Here is a 21029-nt window from a genome sequence, read left to right on the forward strand (position 1 = left end):
ATAATCCGACTGTGTGTGGTATGCATTGGACTGATTCCGTCCGAATCTCCGTCCGACCCAATTTTCCAACATGTTGGAAATATTTCCCGACCAACTGGGCCGGACGGACCTAATCCGATCATGTGTAGAGCATTTTCATCGGACCAAGTGCCACGCATGCTCAGATCAAATTCCTACATCAAAGCTATTGGCTACTAGCCTGAATGTAGTCCCATCGTAACAAAATTACGTCATCACGTTCTGAAAGATCGGATTTTTCGCAAACTTGGCCCGACCATGTGTATGCAACAGTTTCGGATACAATCCGTCGGACTAAATCCGACAGGCAAAATCTCCGACCATGTGTATGTGGGCTAAGAGCTAGCAGGTGTTCACCAGAGCATCTAGCTGCAGTCTGGCTCCAGGTCGTGGCCCCTAGGGTCTCGCAGCTTGCGCTCACGGTTGACTACAGGAGAAGGAAGCAGCAGGCTGGAACAACAAGGATAGTAAAGGGGTAAGGCAGAGGTCAGGGCGACTAGCAGACAGGAACAGAGTACATGCCAAATGTTCAGGGTCACAGGCAAACAGGGATAGTCGGGAACACGCCAAAAGGTCGGGGTCACGAGCAGACAGGAATAGTCGTGAACGCGTCAGGGTCGTTAACAGAGACAATCGAAGAGCACACTCCAAGCAGAAACCAGGAAGCCAAACACAATGAATACACAATGGTTGATCAGCAAGGTAGGCTTGCAATGCACAGGTTAATGTAGTGTCCCTAATTAGATGCTGAGGTGGAGCTATGCTGAGTGATATATAAGCAGTCCGATGAGGGTGGCTGGCCTCTAAAGGTGAACACAAAAGGAGAGGTAAGCTGACAGACAAAGATTACTGCATAACCATGACACCGATCACTAGCCAATAAGTGACACGTGGCTGTTAGCTGTAGGCTGTGTTTCCCTTCTGTAGTGCTGAGATTGATCATAGCAATCACATAGTACAGTGCCAATCCCACTGACTTTCTATCAGTTGCCTGTGTCCAATCACAGCATGACTACAGGCATATACAAGAACTCAGTTCTTGGAACAATAGGGGAGAGGATTTGCTTCTATACATATAAATCATTACAGGACACAAAGTGCCAATAATCAAGACTATGGATTAAATGCTGTCACCTACAAGTGAGGACACTGGCAGATAAAGCTTTTAAGACCGTCCATATAACTTATTGGGTGATGGATGATCTCTCTCTCTCTACTAAGAACAGGATTCTGGCTTATAATTCTGATTTCTACCTGGAAGATTGGGAAGATGCTGTTCTTTTTCCACCTAGCTGCATCTAAATCTACTGTGGCTAGTTCTTGCATCTTCCATATTGGTGACCCCTTGGCAGTGCCTCTGGGACCCCTACTTGCACCCTGCCTCATTGAAGATGCAGGGCTGCTTTGTAATGTTGCCTCTGGCACTGGACTCGCGTTTGGCTTCACTCTTTGTACAGAAGGTGCAGTTAGCTGCAGGGTGCTCTACAGGTCCAGGGCAGTAACTCGGTGCAACCTCCCCCCTTTCCAAAGCTACCTTTTCACCCAGTGCCCACCTACCATTTTTCTGGGTGTTGTCTACAGGCCTCTGCCTTTTGCACATATGTGTAGGTGGCAAGATTTTCCTAGGCTGAGAGCAGTGTCATGGCATGGCATGCAACACTTTCTTCACAGCTGGGGAGTTTTTTTTTCTCATCCCCTCCTACACATTCAGACGTGCCATGGTCTCCTCTGTGTGTACAGTCCTTTCCTTGTAGATGGTTCCACGGCCTTCCTTGAGCCTTGGGCACCATCATGAGCAAATGCTTTTCAAAGAAAGGGCGCATTTCAGATCTAACACTACCCTGCTAAAATGTCAGCTGTCACCAGTTTATCCAACATCCTTCAGTCATGAGACATAGGATGACTGCACCCCATCTGCTCCACAAACAGATTGTGACTACCCCTCAGGATCCCCTAACCCTCATGATGGATGTTGGACACAAGGAATATGGGATCAGGGGGTGGGCCAGCAAACCCTGGGCACAGGGCCATGATGAGGTCTCCAATAAAAAATCTGCTTTAAATACTTTTGGTCCTTGGTCTCCACACTGTGTTGAATACTTATCATCATTCCATTTTTTTTTTTAACTAGAGAGGAATTTTCTGCCTCTATGGCAGATCGGCTGAGGAAAGTTTCTGCACTGATGGAGACTGCGACTTTGTCCTCTCACATGTACTGTATGGCAGCATTGCTTCCTTAAATGAAGCAGAAGGTGAATTCTGAGCACTCCTCCAAGAGGATAGAAGTTGCTTGTGATCTCTCACAAGCTAAAAGAAACCATTTAAAGTTCTGGGGGGCAGAGTACACATCTGTATGAAGTTAACGCTGTCTCCACCTTCTGGACCAGTGTATGGGATTCAGTTTCTCCAGTAGTACAGGATGCTTTTTATGAAGAAAGGCTGCGTTTCTGTTTCAATATGTTTATTGAAAATTTTGAATAAACAGGAATAAACAAGAGACTACAATCTGCTCCTTGTGTGCCCTCGCAGGGGCTACAAAGCATGAATATGAAACCGAAGGGCAAACCATCACATTATACTTATAAAAACACAAGAAAGGAAGGAAAAAGTGTAGGGAATGGTATCGAGACTGGCTCCAGTACCAAGCGACTCGTTCCTTTATCGTTTACGGAGGGCAAGCCCTTCTCCCACTACCCCCTTCTACGGGGGGGGGGCAGCAGTATTTGTTAGCAATGAGAGAGATTACAAAGAAGAGTGAAAAGATGGGGAACAGAAGAAGGAAAGGTAGGGAGAAAAGAGAGAGGCTGCTTTTCAAACAAACTGCACAATTCCCCCTGGTGACCCTGTGGCATTAATTGCAGCTGTTATACACCCTCCCTCTACAAATCCTTTCTTGGCTGCTTGAATTAGGCTTACTTTGTTCGTTTAGGTGGTACCTCTTGGGCTTTTCAACAATCCGTGTATGATTGTCAGATTTGCAAGCCCACCGCCTAGTCCTCTGTCCACTAGTTTACATTTTACCAGGTGGATGTTCAGGCCTCCGCTAACGCCAGCTTAGGCTGTAAGGTGCTTCAAGTCACTTTTGAGTTGGGAATCTGATTTCCTTATTTTGGGCCTGTTGGCTTGTTTGCTGTATTGCCCATCCCTCAGTTGTATATCTTGTTCCCATGGTCTTGATTAATGGAAGCCTTTGACCTGTACTGTAGGATTAAGAAGGAAGGGTTTTTGAATTGCCTGTTAAACCGTTTTCTTGGATTAGAGTACAAGAAACAGGACACCCTCCCCTCTTGTCTTAGCATATCCATGTATTGCTTGCTAAAACAAACTTGATTTCTGGGAGTGTGATGGGATGGGATTATATGGACAGTCCTTACAGTAATATTTGCCAGATTGCTCACCTGAAGTTGGCAACATATAACCCTTGGTCTTGATTAATGGAAGCCTATGTCCAGTACTGTACTCGAAGAAAAGTATTTTTATAGGTAAGGCAAAAATCCTTATTTGACGTAAATGGAAGTTCCAGCTTTTTTGGTTTTACTTTTATATGTTCAGTTTTTGTTTCAATGTTGTATTCTTTGTTTTGCAGAATGGTCTTTTGAGTTTGGTTTTGTGATGCCCAATTCTGTTAACACATGGCAGTCCATGATAGAAGCTGCTCCAGAGTCTCAAATGATGCCTGCTAATGTTTTAACGTAAGTATAGTAAGGAGGTATTTTTCAGTATTTTGTTTTAACCTATAGAGTTGATCTCCATTGGATAGCAGACCAGGTACTGAAATTTACAAAAATGGAATGGCATGGTTCATTTTGTAAAAAAACAAAAAACATATTGCCGCGCTAAAATAGGAAGTGATAAAACCAAAATACAAATTATATATACAGTGATAAGTCCATGAGAACAAATCCGTGAAAAAAATCCATTGTAGATAAAATGTTCTTTAAATATTAATGTCTTGGTGATGGTAAACAATTGAACACCAAAAGTGCATCTGCCTCTGTGATAAAAAAGGCTTTCCCCTTACCAGATTACTAGGCTCCAATAACGTGGACTCTAGTCAAGGGTGGCTTGGTATAATGCATATGATCTGTCCTTTGGATATAACAGGATGAAGGAAGTATCAACCCAAGTGGCTGCTCTGTTTCTCTCTCCCAAGTATGATAAAAGAAGAACGGCAACATAGCATAATACCGTGTTTATTGAGATGGCATAAGTCCAAACATACAAGCATAAAAAGTTTCCAAAGTAAAAAACAGATCACATGGGAACTAGCATGGTGAGACTAAGCATAAACTAAGCAGGAGTAACTCCCCCTAGCAGTATTTTTTCTTTTTGCCCAATAATGGCCATATGTGGTGATTAAAGCATCCGATCAGCTGTGCTCTTTCCGCTGTGGGCCTTTTAAATAGCATGGCTTCTGGCATGAACTTCACACCCCCGATGGCATTAGTTATGACTAAACTAGTAGGGTGGAGACTATGCTTACTCTCACCACACTAGTTCCTATGTGATCTTCAGATTGTTTTTTACTTTGGAAACTTTTTTTTATCCTTGTCTATTTGGACTTATGCTAGCACAATAAATCATCACAGTTTTATGCTATGTTGGCGGCATTCTCCTTTCTTTTATCATACTTGGGTGTGAGAAACAAAGAGTAGCCACTTGTGTTGATACTTCCATCATGCTGTTTATATCCAAGGGATGGATCGTATGCATTATACCAATCCACGCTTTACTAGGCTCCTATAATGTGGAGTCTAGTCATCTGGTAAGGGCACAGCCTTTTTTTTTTTTTTTTTTAATCACGGTGGAAGGTGCACTTTTGGTATTCAATCATTTACCAACACCAAGACCTGATGATATTTAGATATTATCATGGATTTATCACTGTATATTTAATTTTGTATTTCTCTAAGCGTCTTTCAGGACAGCCCAGGAGACCTAGGGCTTCTCCTACCAGGACAGGAAACACGTTAACCCCCATCAGATGAAAGGGCGGTCCCCCAGGCCCCGTGTCAGTATTCATGTTTCCTCCGGACAGGGGGGGACAACATGTTTCCTGGAACTGGTTCCCCTAAGTCTCATGAATGTGGCTTCTGTGGCGATGGGGTGGTATTCCTACCTTCTTCTTGGGTCCCAGAGCAGCACATCCACTGGGGGAGTAGGTTTGTGGCTGCTGTCCCTACTTCTCAGTGCCTGTGGAATGCCAGCACTGCGGTGTTCATCTGAACTCCTGCCCACGAGCTGCATGGCGGTAGTCAGCTTGTTTTCTTTGCTGCACAGCCTGGCTGGAATGTGCAATGGAAGAGAGGAAGCCGTGCGTGGGGAGTGGCGGAACTTGCGTTCCAAGCTGGCCCACAGGAAGTACCTGGCGGGGTCACTTCCAGGGCGCATGACGTCATCAGCGGGCGCAGGAGATTCTAGTTCCGATCTCTAAACATGGCAAATTGGGAGGCTGGTGGTTTTTAAAAACAGTGAAACCCAGAAGAGGCTGCGGACCACTACAGGGGCGGGATGGAGTCCTCTGGGCCTGCTTCCACTGCCTGTGCAGGTATCGCAAACACCAGCACCTCACAGGTAAGCCTGAAGTGTATTTACTTGCTTGCACATCCTGTGAGTGTCCTTCCCCTTGTAACAAGTAGGGACTAGGTGAAGGGGACACATTTTCCTTTTCCCCTGCACGGGGTGTTATGGAGTGTATGTGGCATAAAATTTATTGGGGTCATTTTATTCTTTTGCAGGCCAAGACTCAGGAGGCTCAAGCTCAGCCACCAAAAAGGAAATGTGCGGTTTGCGGAAACAACTTGAGCTCCTCATGGACCAAAGCAATTTGCCGCACCTGCATAGATAGCTTAGTTAAAGTGGAAGTAAACCCATGGATTTAAACAGTTAAAAAAAAGGCATGCCGGGAATGCTAACTGCACATTGGCTGTGCTCTCAGCCAAACTACCAAACCATCCAATGGCTGGTGTCCTAACGAATCGCATGTGCAGCACCATGGCAGTTGAAGATTAAACAGAGCCAAAGATGGCAGCTTCCTTGGCTGAAAACAATAGGGTATTTTACTTCCACTTTAAAAATGACCCGGTTGTCTCCTGTCAGAAAATGCTGACTTCTGATAGAGATGAGCTTACGTCTACGTTTAGCTTATTTAAAACTCTAGTTGACAAGATTCAAGTCCCCTCAGAGGGTCCATCACCAGTTAGGACTTCAACCGGTCCTAGCGATCCACAGCAGAATGCGTAGAGTGAAGACTCTGAGGCTGAAGCCGGATCTGCCCATTCTTCTTTGGAAGAATCAGGGTCAGATACAGGGCCCAGGGATAGAGAATCCACAAGGGGCTTGAGTTATAAGTTATCATTGGAAGATGTAGATGACTTATTAAAGGCTATCTATACAACACTTGATATAGAAGAGGAGAATGTACAACACGACCTTATGTACAAGGGTTTGCTTAAAAAAAAGGCTAGAGTTTTTTCCCGTGCATAGTTCCTTTCTTGATACTATCAAGCTGGAGTGGGAAAAATCCAGAGAGAGAACCTTTCTTTTCCAGTAACTTAAAAAGAAGGTTTCCATTTGAAGAGGACACAGCACAGCCATGGAACAAAAATCCTAAATTAGACACGCCTCTTTCAAAATTTTAAAAAAACTCGGACCTAGCGTTTGACGATATGGGCACGCTTAGGGATCCAATGGATAAAATTAGATATCCTTCTTCACAGAGCCTGGGATTCAGCCATTGGGAATCTTAAATCAGCCCTGGCCTCCACTTGTGTAGCCAGAAATTTAGAAGTATGGTTGACACAAATACAAACACATTTGTTGCCAGGTACCTCTAGAGAACAAATTCTGAAATCTTTCCCTCTCCTCTTTCGTGCAGTGGGGTCTTTGGTCGATTCTTCCGCAGAGTCGGTAAGATTGACAAGTAGAACCTCGGCCTTAGTAAATTCAAGCTGAAGAAGCCCATGGCTTAAAACCTGGTCAGGCGACGCTGCCTCAAAGTTGCGCCTATATGATCTTCCCTTAACAGGCTATCATATTTTTGGCCCATGTCTGCAAGAGGTGCTGGAACGCATGGCCAATAGAAAAAAGGCCTTTCTAGAGAATAAGAAAAAGCTGACCGCCAGAAAAACATTTTGTGGCCAAATTAGGCAGCAAGGACCTAGAGAAAGGGACAATAGGCCCAAAAAACATTGGACAGGGCAGAGGTAGAGAGGTCGTCTTGTTTAACCCTCATCAACAACCCGCCAAGCCACAGTGTCTCGTGTCTCCCAGTGGGAGGAAGATTGAGGGCTTTTCTCCCACAGTGGGCAGCAGTCATTTTATCCCCATATATTTGTCATCGGAAAGCTGTCGGGAAAATTTTGGCTTATTCTGAACCTCTGGTCTCTAAACCATTCGATCAGGTACAAGCACTTTCATATGGAGACTGCATTCTCAATTAAAAACCTGCTTTACCCAAACTGCTTCATGGCCATTTTTGGCCATTTGAGGGATGCCTATCTGTACATCCCTATTTATCCAGCCTTCCAAAGATTCTTGAGACTAGCGGTCAAGATGGGAACAGAGATTCTGCACTTTCAATTTAAAGCCCTCCACTTCGGTCTGTCCTCAGCCCCACGCATTTTTACAAGGGGAGGCGCTGGCTCCGCTAAGGTTAAAGGCGATAACTATTATCCCTTACCTGGACGACCTCCTAGTGGTGGCGGAGTCATACCAAAAGTTATTAGCGGATCTCCGGACTGTAGAGGAGTTCCTTCAGTCTCTAGGCTGGTTAAGAAACAAAGAATTGTGAGACTTCAAGAATTCCCTGTCGGCAGCTTTAGACATCCTAAATTCCTTTTCTCGCTTTTTGGGTCTGAAAGTCAACTGGGGAAAATTCCAGATTCTCTCACTCCAGATTCTCTCACTCACGCCATCCCCCAGATGTAAGATTCCCGCAGATTGTCCCTTGCTGAGGGTAGAGGTGATCAAATATCTGGGGGTTATATAGCTCCAACTCCATATCAGACTTTATTGCTTTGAATGTCGATCCACTTTTGACTAAACTAAAATCCAGACTACAGGCATGGCATAATTTACCTCTAACACTCATTGGTAGGGTGAACTTAGTGAAAATTAAATTTTTACCTCTATTTTTATATATATTTCAGAATTCCCCTGTTTGGATAGCGAGATATATATTCAAAAGAATAGATCAGCTCATAATGACTTTCCAGTGTCAGGGCCGTGGAAATGAGGGGGATTGGCAGTCCCAGACTTCCACAGATATTTCTTAGCGGGTCAGCTAATATTCATACATGGGTGGTTTACTATACCTGAGAATGACCCTGCCAATAGACTAGAGGCGGCTGTTGGTTTGTATGAGGCCCTGACACATCTCCCATATCGGGGTGTCAGAGCTCCATATAGACTCACGATATCCATGCATGCAATCAGTAGGGCATGGGTAGCAGTGACCAAGATGGGTAGCGCTTCTGAGATTTCGCTCACGCACCACTTTGTAAGAATCCTAAATTAACACACTTCTATGAGCACCCTGATCCAATCATCTGGACTAAATTTGGTATTAAGATGCTGAAAGACATGGTGGTGGGAAACTTCTACAGTTTGATGCCCTAAAAACTAAGTTTAATCTTCCCAACACTCGTTTCGTTATCTTCAGCTCAGACATGCATACAGTGCCCAATTTGGAGATATTGGTATTACCCTGAAAATGAGTGATGTTGAGTCTTTACTGAGGTAGGACACTTTGGACAAGGCCTTGTCTACAATATATAAACAACTGTTCGGTGAGGGAGGAGTTCTCCTTGCAAAATGTAGGGCGGTATGGGGTAAGGTGTTCCCCCAGATGGATGGGGATTACTGGGACGATCTATCGGACATTAATTTTATTAGATCGGTCTCTTCTAGAGACCAACTCATTCAATTTAACTTCCTGCATCGCATATATCTTACTCCAGCTAGATTGGCTAATATGTTCCCTACCCAGTCACCTGGTTGCTGGTGGTGCAGTTTCCTTACTGCACAATTCCAAAAGATATGCATGAAATCGGCAAACATTCAAGTATTTTGGAAGTGGATTGCAGAATGTATAGCAGAAGTAACAGCCATTCCTATACAGCCCACAATAGAGGTGTGCCTTTTGGGACTGGTGGACAATCTAGCCCCAAAGAGAGTAACTCGTACTTTGCTGTCAATCCTAATCTATTACGCTAGGAAAATGATAGTGTTATCATGGAAAAAGCCTAATCCTCCATCTATATCAGCGTGAAAGGGTTTGGTTAATAGGGCTGCACCTTTTAACAAGGCTGCATACATTATCAGGGGCATACCACAAAAATTTGATAAAGTGTGGGGCAGTTGGGTGAATAGTGAAACTATGGTGGCAGATTGAGTGATACCTAATAGAAGGCACCTGCAATGGGTTTTTTAACATGTATGTAATTATCTGACATATTTAAACGTACCATTGGCTCTTATTGAGAAAAGGTGGCCTTATTATTATTTAGAATTTTTCTCTGAATAAGGGTTTGGAAGGAGGAGGAAGAGTCAATACTGAAAAGATGTAAATGTGTTTTTTTTTGTTTTTGTTTCCCATTGGGTCTTGTATGTACCTGTTATGTGAAAAAGTAATAAATCTTTTCAAAAATAAAAAATAAACATAGAGAAGTCTTCCTTAATTCCGGCCCAGAAAGTGTCATACCTGGGGTACGAATTTTGCTCAGTAGACCAAAAGCTTTTTCTCCCACAGGAGAAGGTCTCAAAAATGATGCAAACAATGTCAGCCTTACAGACCAATCGGTCGGTCTCACTAAAAGAGGTTTCAAGAGCAGTGGGTCTGATGACCTCTTGCTTTCCTGCAGTGCCATGGGCAAGATTTCATCAACGCCCATTACAGCTGTTTCTACTAAGGTACTGGAACGGAGGCCTAAGTTCCCTGGAATCAAGGGTCTTGTTACCCTCCAGAGTAAAAAGAACCTTGGGGTGGATGCACCTAATGAGGTCTACCATGGTCCATTCCTATATCCCAGCGGATCACAATGTATGCGAGTTCCTGGGGATGGGGAGCCCACCTCAGCAACACAATGGCTCAGGGAGAATGGTCCTCAAGGGAAGTAAGCGCTTCATCGAATCAGAAAGAGCTTCTAGCGGGTTCAGAGAGCCTTGCAGGCATTTCAGATGGAAATTGGAGGTCACAATCTCCAGATTCTATCTGACAATATCTCTATGGTTGTGTACCTCAACAAACAGAGGGGTTCGAGGAGTCGGATACTTCAATCTATTGTCCAGGAGATTTTATCATGGGCAGAAGGGAATCTAGCCTCAGTTACAGCAGTGCACCTGAAGGGGACACAAAACTGTCTGGGAGATTATCTCAGCTGCTACCGGGTATGTTGAGACAATTGGTCCCTTCATCCCGAAATCTTTGCAGAACTCACCGACAGATGGGGATGTCCCGAAGCGGACCTGTTCGTAGAACAATTGCAAGACAGAGAGGTTCTTTTCTCTGGAGTTCTCTGACAAAGTAGTCAAGACCCTGGTAAATTGCAGAAAAATGGTCACTAGAGCCATATTCCAAGGTTTGGATGAACTTTAACTCATGGTTATCTGAAAATCAAAAATTAACTCATGATGTTCCTTCAATATTGGAATTTTTTCAAGAGGGTTTCGACAAGATAACTGTACCTTTAGTACAGTTAGTACCTTAAAGGTACAGGCGGCAGCTGTCGGTGGTTTTCTACAATTTTCTCTCTTGGAAAATCCCACTATAGGTAGATTCTTCAAATCAATTTCTAGGTCTAGACCCGTAGTGGTTAGTTGTCCAACCTGGGACCTGTCCCTGATGCTTCAAACTCTGGTAGAATTCCCTTTTGAGCCCCTAGAGGATGTTTCAGTTGAGTTACATTAAAAACATTTTTTTCTTGTGGCAGTTACCTCAACCCTTAGGGTAAGTGAGTTACAGGCCCTATCAGTGAGGAAGCCTTTCCTCACAATTTTTGAGGATCGGGTTGTTTTGAAAACTGATCCTGGATTTCTGCCTAAAGTGACCAGTGCATTCCACAGATCCCAGGACTGCCAACCTTTTTGTAGTTTGCCAAAGGGCGACCAAGAAAGAAAATTGTTTTTTAGATGTTGGAAGAATTCTTCTCGTCTACCTTGAGCTTTAGACTTTTAGAAAAACAGATGCCTTCTTTGTCCTCTTTTCAGAAGCACACAAGGGAAAGAGTGCATCTAAAGCCACCTTGGCTAGATGGATAAAGCAAGCTATTTCAGAAATTTACAAAATTGGGGAAGTTCTTCTGCCTTTTTGTCACTGCAAACTCAACAAGAGCCTTGTCTGCGTCTTGGGCTGAGATGGCTGGAGCCTCATCGGAATTTTTTTTATTTTGCAGGGCTGCCACATGGTCCAGTTTTTCGACCTTCATTAAACATTATCGCCTGGCTCTCCTATCTGCTCAGGACCAGGCATTTGGTCGTAAACTCTTTCATACAGTTGTCCCTCCCTAGACTGGTAAGTTCTGACTCATCTCATGGTCTGTCCTGGAAGACACTTAGGGAAAAGCTGATCTACTTACCGGTAACTCCTTTTCTGAGAGTCTTCCAGGACAGCCGGTTCCCACCTGGTTTTGTCTTGAAGTTATGTGGATTATGCATATGTTTTACAGGGGGCATCCTATGGTTCACGAGAATACTGACATGGGGCCTGGAGGACTGCCCTTTTATCTGGTGGGGGTTAATGTGTTTCCTGCCCTGGTAGGAGAAGCCCTAGGTCTCATGGGCTGTCCTGGAAGACGCCCAGAAAAGGAATTACCGGTAAGTCTAAGGGTCCTTTCACACGGGGCGGATCAGTTCTGATCCGCCCCGTGGATGTCCGTTTGCTCAGCGGGGATCACTCCGCCGATCCCCGCTGAGCAGGGAGATGACAGCTCCGTCTCTGCACACTGCGCAGGGACGGACCTGTCACAGCGCCGCTCTCCCCTATGGGAGATCGGATGACGACGGACCGCAGTGCCCGTCGTCACCCGATCCGATCCGCAGACGGATGGAAAAATAGCTTTTTCCTCCGTCACACTTTTTCGGATCGGAGCGGGTTGGATGTCAGCGGACATGTCACCGCTGACATCCGACGCTCCATAGAGCTCTATGGAGCACCCGTTCAGGTCCGCCTGAAAAACTGACAGGCGGGCCTGAACGGATCGTCAGTGTGAAAGGGGCCTAACTCAGCTTTTCGGTTTTATCATCTCCTATTTTAGAGCGACAATTTGTTTTTTTTTATTTATACACAAATGTTCTGTTTTGTAACTGCCAGCTGCTGTTTTGATTACTTAGTTTACATCTGTGCAATTCCTATCCACATTTTTACACTTTTCCTTATTGAACATGCTTAACCACTTGCCTACTAGGCACTTAAACACCCCTCCTGCCCAGACCAATTTTCAGCTTTCCGTGCTCTCACAATTTGAATGACAATTACTCAGTCATGCAGCACTGTACCCAAATTAATTTTTTGTCCTTTTTTTTTTCCCCACAAATAGAGCTTTCTTTTGGTGCTATTTGATCACCTCCTGGGTTTTTTATTTTTTGCGCTATAAATGAAAAAAGACCGAAAATTTTGAAAAAAAGCATTTTTCTTTGTTTCTGTGATAAAATTATGCAAATTATTAATTTTCCTTCGTAAATTTTGGCCATAATTTATACTGCTACATATTTTTATAACCCAAATAAGTGAATATTATTTGGTCTTTGTGAAAGTTAGAGAGTCTACAAGGTGTGGTGCGAATCATACAAAATTGATCACATCTGATGTACTGGTGGCCTATCTCATTTCTTGCGACCGGAACAAGCCAGGAAAGTACAAATACCCCCCAAATGACCCCTTTTTGGAAAGTAGACATTCCAAGGTATTTAGTAAGAGTCATAGTGAGGTTGTTGGTGTTGTCATTTTTTTCCCACAATTCTTTGCAAAATGAAGATTTTTTTTATTTTTTCTGTTTTTTTATTTTTTCCACAAAATTGTCATTGTAATAGGTTATTTCTCTCACATGGCATGTGTATAGCACAAATGACACCCCAAATTCAATTATGCTGCTCCTCCTGAGTATTACGATACCACGTGTGTGACTTTTTCACAGCCTGGACACTTAGAGAGGCCCAACATGCAGGGAGCGCCATCACGTGTTCTAGGAGCATAAATTAAACATCTAAATTGTTGTCTACCTATTACACTTTTGAAGGCCCTGAAGCACCAGGCCTATGACACGTGGCACTGATACATGGCACTGATGGCACGTGACACTGATGACAGATGGCACTAATACGTGGCACTGATGACACGTGATACTGATGTGCCACTGATGACAGATGGCACTAATACGTGGCACTGATGACACCTGACGACAGATGGCACTAATGCGTGGCACTGATGACACGTGACACTGACAGGTGGCACTGGTAATACATGGCACTAGGGACACGTGGCACTAGGGATGGGCAGCACTGGGGACAGGTGGCACTGGGGACAGGTGGCACGGATAGGTGGCACTGGGGACAGGTGGTACTGGGAACAGATGACACTGTTAGGTGGCACTGGGGACAGATGGCACTGATAGGTCGCACTGGGGATAAATGGCACTGATAGATGGCGCAGGGGACAGGTGGGCATGTGTGTGTATGTGTGTGTGTGTTCACAGTCACAGATGCTGCAGCTGCAGCATGGAAGCTCTTCCTCCTCACATGCTGTCTCTGTGTGAGGAGGGGAGCCGGCGATGAGAGATGATAGCCCGATCGAGTGCTAAATGGCCACTGTGATTGGCCATTTAGCACGAACTGTGATTGGCTGTGTCCGAGGGACACGGGCAACACAGAACTTCCCCGATGCTCGCATTAGGGAAGTAGACAGGAGGAAGTCCAGGGACAGCCTCCTGGCAGTTAGCATCTGCTCTGTAGCCGTCTTTTGGATATAGGGCGGGCGCGAAGCGGTTAATTTTGTCCAAGCAGGGAATAATTCTGTGTATTAATGGCTATAGGGGAGCTCTTTAACCCTATTGCAGTTTTTGTCAGTTAATGTGCCTGTCCCCATAGTTTTATAAAGCTATATACAAACAAAGATTTTCCTTCCAGTGGTTGTCTCTCTTATGCTCATTGATTGACACAGCCTTTCTTCTTTATCTTGACCAACAGGGTTTTATAGCGCCACCTACATAAGTAGTACAGTAGGCAGAAAAAAACTTGGCATGTGTTCTGTGATTCTTACTGCTATGACGCTATGGATCATGTCTTTTGGTTAAATAAAACATTTGAAAAAAAACTGCCACCTCCTATGGTCAGTCCTCACTGGTATAAAACCCGCTCTCTGCTATAAGCAAGCCAGTCATTCTGTCTAGTGTGAAGGATTTAGGACCAGGTTGCCTTCTGGGACCTGTGGTTCCACAGGCTGTTTTTATTCTGCTTTTTTTTGTTTGTTTGTTTTTTTGGATTTTTTTTTCTACAGAGATCTTCTATCAATAACCAGGCTGGATAATCCTAGATCCAGTGGTCACCCCAGTCTGGCCAAAAAGCACCCGCAGACCTTTAGCTATGCGCTGGTTCGGCTGGGCAACTCCCATCTTGGAAGAGGGCTGCCAGCAAATAAAATGTCTTGCAGTGACACACATAACCAGGCGCTGGGGTCTGTCACATTGTTACCCTGTCTGTCAGCCCCCCACTTTAGTGGCGAGGAGGAGCTTTAATGGCAGCCATACCCGCATGCTCCGCTGGACTGGTAAGTAGAATTGATGAATGACTGCATACTGTGGGACTCTTCTATAATTCCCAATTCCTTCTATAATAAATTATAGAACTGTTCTGCGGTGATGTGCAGCCGTTCGTTATTTCTTCTTCCAGTGTGTACGGTGGCGAGCACCAGCATGGGAGGCTTATTGGAATGTTATTAATGTGAATAAATGTCCAGCTCAATAAATCCCTATACTACCGGCCTTTGACAATCCTAATATGTCAAGGCCAGTGGTATAGGAATTTATTGCCCTGGACAATTCAAATTTTGCAACCATATCAGTTTTGTCTCCATGTATATTCCTGCTGCAGGCCACACACCCTGTTTTTTTTTTTTAGGTTGGGAGGGCTGAATATGCTGGCGCTGGTTTTCCTTTCGCTTTTTTGTGGATTTCTTTATTTTTTTGGTCTCAAGGTATCGGGGATTACCTGGAGCAGTGCCTTTTTCTTTTTGGGTAGACTGGTAAGTAGATGCCTTCCCACCTTCACTCCCCAGATGCGGTGTGGGGTGCTGGTACTCCCAGGGATGGTCGGTCCTGCAAGGTCCCTCCGTTCCTCGTCACCTCTGATGTCCCTTCTGTCCTTCTTATCTGTGCCTCTGCCTCCTACCTTAACCTAACTTCCCTAACTTTCTCTGGGCCCTCGGTCGAGAGGGGAGCCTTCCCTGGTAACCATGTTGCGGGTCTGATGGTTGGTTTAACCCCCATTTTCCTCTTGTGGTCCAGGATGCAGGTCGCCTTCACTGGTTCTCGGGCTCATGGACCTCCCTCATCCCCAACAAGTGGGTCCACGATGTAAAAGTCTCCGGTTGCAAAATAGAATTCCATTCCTTTTTACCTGGAAAGATTCTTTCCCTCCAATTTTCATCTCTCGCCATTGTGCCTGCAGGCCCTGTATGGGGTAGTACAGGATCTGCTTCTTCGGGGATTGATTGTCCTGGTGCCTAAGTCGGAGCGGTTTGGGTGATTTTACACTAGTCTGTTTAAGGTTCCAAAGAGTGACATGGTTTGCCCAATCCTGGACCTCAAGGTCTTGAATTCCTTTGTGCGGGTTCAGAAGTACAGGATGGAATCCATTTACTCTGTGGTGGCCTAAATTCATCAGTGGGATTTTCTGGCCTCCCATAGACACCAAGGACGAATACCTGCACATTCCCATCTGTAAGGGACATCGGTGTGTCCTACGCTTTGTAATCTGGGATGCGCATCATGAGTTTGTGGTGCTTCTCTTTGGTCTGGCCTCCATTCTCTGGTACATTATCAAATTATCAAGGCTTTGGCCCGATTCTTGCCCTGCTGAGACAACGAGGGATTGATTGGTTACCTGAATGATTTGGTCCTGTGTGCAGAGACTTACTAGGCCTTGATAGACAGTGTTGAGGTAACCTTACACTCCCTACAGAACTTCGGATGAATCTCGAATGCCAAGAAGTCTGGTTCAGACTGCTTCAACCGGAAGGTTCTGAAATGTGTGGCGAGAATGCATGATCCTTTGGCGGATGCAATGGTGGCACCGTGGGACTAGTATCTCATTTTAGCCTTTCCTTCCCTAAAGCTGTTTCCCCGTTTGCTGCACAGGATAGAAGTTGAAGGTATTCTGGTCATGCGTGGTACATCAACATAGTACAGCAGGACGCAGACACTCCCTTGGTGATTACCTCTTCTGGAGGACCTCCTGTCCCAGGGTTCAGTCTTCCACCCTGTTTTTACTGTCTCTGGCTTTGACAACATGGCTATTGACAGCCAGGTTCTGAGGGACAGGGTGTAGTCTGGCTTGGTAATTCCCATGATGTTGAAGGCTTGCAAGTCTACCTCCTGGAAGATACTGAACCTGAAAGGCCTATACAGTTTTTTTTTTTTTTTTTTTTTTTTTTTAGGCCTTAGGGGTCCATCTTTGTACCTTCTTGGTGGCTCAGTTGTCTGGCCTTTCATCAGCAAGTCATCGGCCAAAAGCTTGCCTTAAAGTGTTTGTTACCCCAGCATTTCATATTCCTGATATGTGCCCATTGTACAATGTACTTTGGATGAAAAAGTATCCTGTTCTCTTCGTATTGCTTCCTTTGTGTGAAATCCCTGGGGTTCCTGCCAGTTACCACTAGGCATTGACCACACTAGGCATTAGGACACATTGTGGTCAGTTCTCTAGCTGTGCTGGGAACTTGGCTTGCTCTCCTCCAATGAGCAGTCTTGTCTTGACAAGTATTTGATCCCCTATCATTCAGCAAGTTTTCTGGCTCCCTGGTGTCTTCTATACAGGTAACAAGCTGAGATTAGGAGCACTCTCTTAAAGGGAGTGCTCCTAATCTCCGCTTCTTACCTGTATAAGACACCTGTCCACAGAAGCAATCTAACTAAAAAAAAACAAAGAGCTGTCCAAGGATGTCAGGAACAAGATTGTAGACCTACACAATGCTGGAATGGGCTACAAGACCATCGGCAAGCAGCTTGGTGAGAGGGTGACAACAGTTGGTGCGATTATTTGCAAATGGAAGAAACACAAAATAACTGTCAATCTCCCTCAGTCTGGGGCTCCATGCAAGATCCCACCTCGTGGAGTTTCAAAGATCATGAGAAGGATAAGAAATCGTCCCAGGACTCTATGGGAGAATTCTTTTAAAAACAATTGGTAACACACTACGTCGTGAAGGACTGAAATCCTGCAGCACCCGCAAGGATTCCCAGCTCAAGAAAGCACATGTACAGGCCCGTCTGAAGCTTGCTAATGAACATCTGAATGATTCAGAGGAGAACTGGGTGAAAGTGTTGTGGTCAGATGAGACCAAAATTGAGCTCTGGCATCAACTCAACTCGCGATGTTTGGAGGAGGAATGCTGCCTATGACCCTAGGAACACCATTCCACCATCAAACATGGAGGTGGAAGCATTATGGTTTGGGGGGTTCTGCTAAGGGGACAGGACAATTTCACTGCATCAAAGGGGCGATGGACGGGACCATGTACTGTCAAATCTAGGGTGAGAACCTCCTTCCCTCATCCAGGGCATTGAAAATGGTGGATGGGTATTCCAGCATGACAATGACCCAAAACACATGGCCAAGGCAACAAAGGAGTGGCTCAAGAAGAAGCACATTAAGACCCTGGAATGGTCTGGGCAGTCTCTAGACCTTAATCCCATAGAAAATATGTTGAGGACGCTGAAGGTTCGAGTTGCCAAACATCAGCCTCGAAACCTTAATGACCTGGAGAAGATCTGTAAAGAGGAGTTGGACAAAATACCTCCTGAGATGTGTGTAAACCTGATGGCCAACTACAAGAAACATCTGACCTCTGTGGTTGCTACCAAGGGTTTTGCCACCAAGTAGTAAGTCATGTTTTGCGAAAGGGGTCAAATACTTATTTCACTCATTAAAATGCGAATCAGTCACTCACTGTTAAAATAAAACTTTCTTTAAAATTATAGACTGATCATTTCTTTGTCAGATCCAGAGGAAGAGAGAAATGCTTCCACACTTCTCCTTTAAACAGGAGTCGCTCACAGGTGATTAGGGTGTGCCCAGGCACAACTGGCACCCCCTGTGCGCACGCGTATGATGTCTCCCATCACTAATAACTTATTTAGACACTCTTCAGTAGTTCACTAACATGTAGGAGCCACAGATAAGTTATTAGTAAAAGAAGACATCCTGTGCTGGGAGATAATTGCCTGTATCTCACGTGTGCAAACCTGGTGGCCAACTTGGGGGGTGTTGGAATTGGTGGCTTTATCCTGTAAGCCTCCTTACCTGATTTCGCACAAGGATAAGGTGTTTTTTTTGTTTTGTTTTTCCCGTCCCCTTCTTAACTACCAAAGGTGATGTCCGATCTCCACATGAATGAGGCCATTGTCCTTCCTTTCTTGAGTTCAGGAGGTTGCTTTGCACTCCTTGGACGTGGTCGAGCGGATTGTGTGTACTTATCTGCAATGGCTGCTTCTTGAGGGCCAACTCTTTGTGCTCACGGAGGTTATGAGAAAAAGTATGGCGGCCTTCTCTGCCGCCATTTCCTGTTGGATTCAGCAGACGATTGTTCAGGCGTATGCCGTTAACCCTTTTGCTTGCAAGTCCCCATTTTTACACTCAGGTGGCCTGGCCATTTTTGCATTTTTTTCAAAATTCATTAAAATCATTATTAGCAGATAAACAGTACATTTTTTACAAAATTCCTACTAAATTTAAAATCTTAACCTGTATTGAGTTTAAAAAAATACAAATATTTGTTATTTATTAATTACGCCTTTTTGCAAAATGGTGAGAACTGAACGTACACAAAAATGTAAATAACCACATTTCTCTAAAAAAAAGGTTTTCATTGTTCCCTTACAGCTTTCAGAGTTTAAAGACCTCCCAAACCATATTTTCTGAAAGCATAGGACCAGTAGCATAAAAAGAAGGTGCTACTGATTTTTAAGGCCCCACAATATTTACGCAAATGTTGACCAAAGTAATATTTTCGCAAAAAATGCACTAAAATCATTATTAACAGATACAAACACAGGGAAATTTACAAAATCCCTGCTAAATTCCTACTAAATCTAAAAGCTTAACCTGTATTGAGTAAAAAATAACAAATATTTGTAAATTTTAAATTGCGCCGATTTGAGACAAAGTGATCTGGAGGATTTTCTTTTTTGTTTTACAGCTTTCAGAATTTGTAAAAGACTGCCCAAACCATGCATTTTCTGAAAGCATATGGCCAGTAGAATAAAAAGAAGGCACCACGATATTTGCGCAAATTTTTATCAAAACAATATTTTCGCGAAAAATACACTAAAATAGTGGATTCATACAAGGCAAAATATACAAAATTCCTTCTAAATTCCTAGTAAATATAAAAGTTAAAACTCTATTGAGTTAATAAATAACAAATATTTGTACATTTTAATTTGCACCCTTTTGTGAAATGGTGAAAACCTGAAGGTACGCAAAACTGTAAATAACAATTTAATCTAAAAATCTGGAGGTTACCATTTTCACTTCAAGATTTCAGAATTTGAAAAGACCCCTCAAACTAGACATTTCCTGAAAGCACATACTGCATCCCTGCACAGGCAGTCCCATTTATGTCAGTTGAGATGCAGCGGCTGCACAGGTATAGCTGCTGTTCCCAATCTTCATTCGGGGGGCATGTACTCCTACCCATACGAATGTCAGACAGTGTGAGCTCAGGTTCATGCATACAGACCTATATGGATATAAAATTAGAAGCAACGGCTCTGTTCGTGCAGTTGCTACATCCCAAATGACATCAATGAGACTGCTTGCACAGAGATACACAGAACCCCCCTGTAAAGGTACACTGTGTTTGCCCTGTGTGAACAAGGCTGCCACCGTGGAGGGGTGGGGCAGAGTGGGGGTGGACCTGGAGGGGGTTGCCTTTTTAATGCGTTTTTTTTTTTTTCTTGGGGGGGGGGGGGGGTCTTTGGTGAGATATCAGAGGTCTAAGCAGACCCCCATATCTCTCTTTTTGAGACTGAGAAAGGTACTGGAGATGGTCCCTTTTCTCTGTCGCACTTTACTTGAATGAATCATGAATCTGTATAGAGATTCCTAATTTATTCATAAAATGACAGTCTGATACATAATAAAACTTGCGGTTTACTAAGATCAGCTGTCAGTGGGACATATAGGAGTGATCTGTAGTGATCGCTGCCTGCTCCCACTCTACTACGGGGGGGGGGGCCTTGGTAAACACATGTTTAACAAGCCCCAACTTCACCGCTCCATCCCTCTCCCCGCCACTCACCGGAGCTCAGTGCAGGCAGAAGCTGCAGGAGGGATGCCGTTCTGAGCGGTGATTGATAAGGAATGTGGGATTAGTGGGGGGGGGGGGGGGGAGAGACATCTCATGCGGCAGAGGAATGCCATCTAATGATGGTAGCTGCAGGGATACGGTTTGGGGGGGGGGGGTTGGTTCAGGTGGAGGGGGTAATCGGTACTGAGGGGGAATTGTTCATCAGATTCTGCTGAACAATTCTGACATAAGTTTATGGTCATTGAAGTGACGATGAGCTTATAGCAGAGGGAGAAATGAGGTCCGTACGGACTTGGCCACCTGCGGGCACTTCTGTAGGTCTGTACGGCATACAGACCTGGCAGTGAAAGGGTTGGGCAGCAGGAGCCTCTTTTTGAGCTTCAAGAGAAGCTGAGCTCTCTGCTACAAGCTAAGTTTTGCACTATCCTGTACGTTCTGATTTTCATATCTGGATGTCCATCTGAAGTACACCATAAGGTGAAATCTTCAC

The 21029-nt window shown here is 44.5% G+C and overlaps 1 protein-coding gene across 4 annotated transcripts in view; it reads left to right on the plus strand.

Moving 5' to 3' along the window:
* Positions 1-21029, plus strand: part of PDE6D (phosphodiesterase 6D) — a 131857-nt gene that overhangs the window by 90691 nt on the left and 20137 nt on the right. For 2 of the 4 annotated variants that reach the window (XR_013276799.1, XM_077487669.1), the window contains exon 4: positions 3605-3710. Coding sequence is in view for 3 of the 4 variants with exons in the window: in XM_077487669.1 (XP_077343795.1) it covers positions 3605-3710 (106 nt within the window). In the remaining variant the exon portion in view is untranslated. Of the gene's footprint in view, positions 1-3604; positions 3711-5756; positions 9596-11411; positions 11542-21029 lie in introns of those variants that run through there. The other 2 variants (XM_077487668.1, XM_077487670.1) reach the window with 2 other exon arrangements.

This window comes from Lithobates pipiens, unplaced genomic scaffold, assembly GCF_037356315.1.
Source record: "Lithobates pipiens isolate NorthernLeopardFrog02 unplaced genomic scaffold, aLitPip1_a1.2 Scaffold_18, whole genome shotgun sequence".
NCBI lineage: Eukaryota > Metazoa > Chordata > Amphibia > Anura > Ranidae > Lithobates > Lithobates pipiens.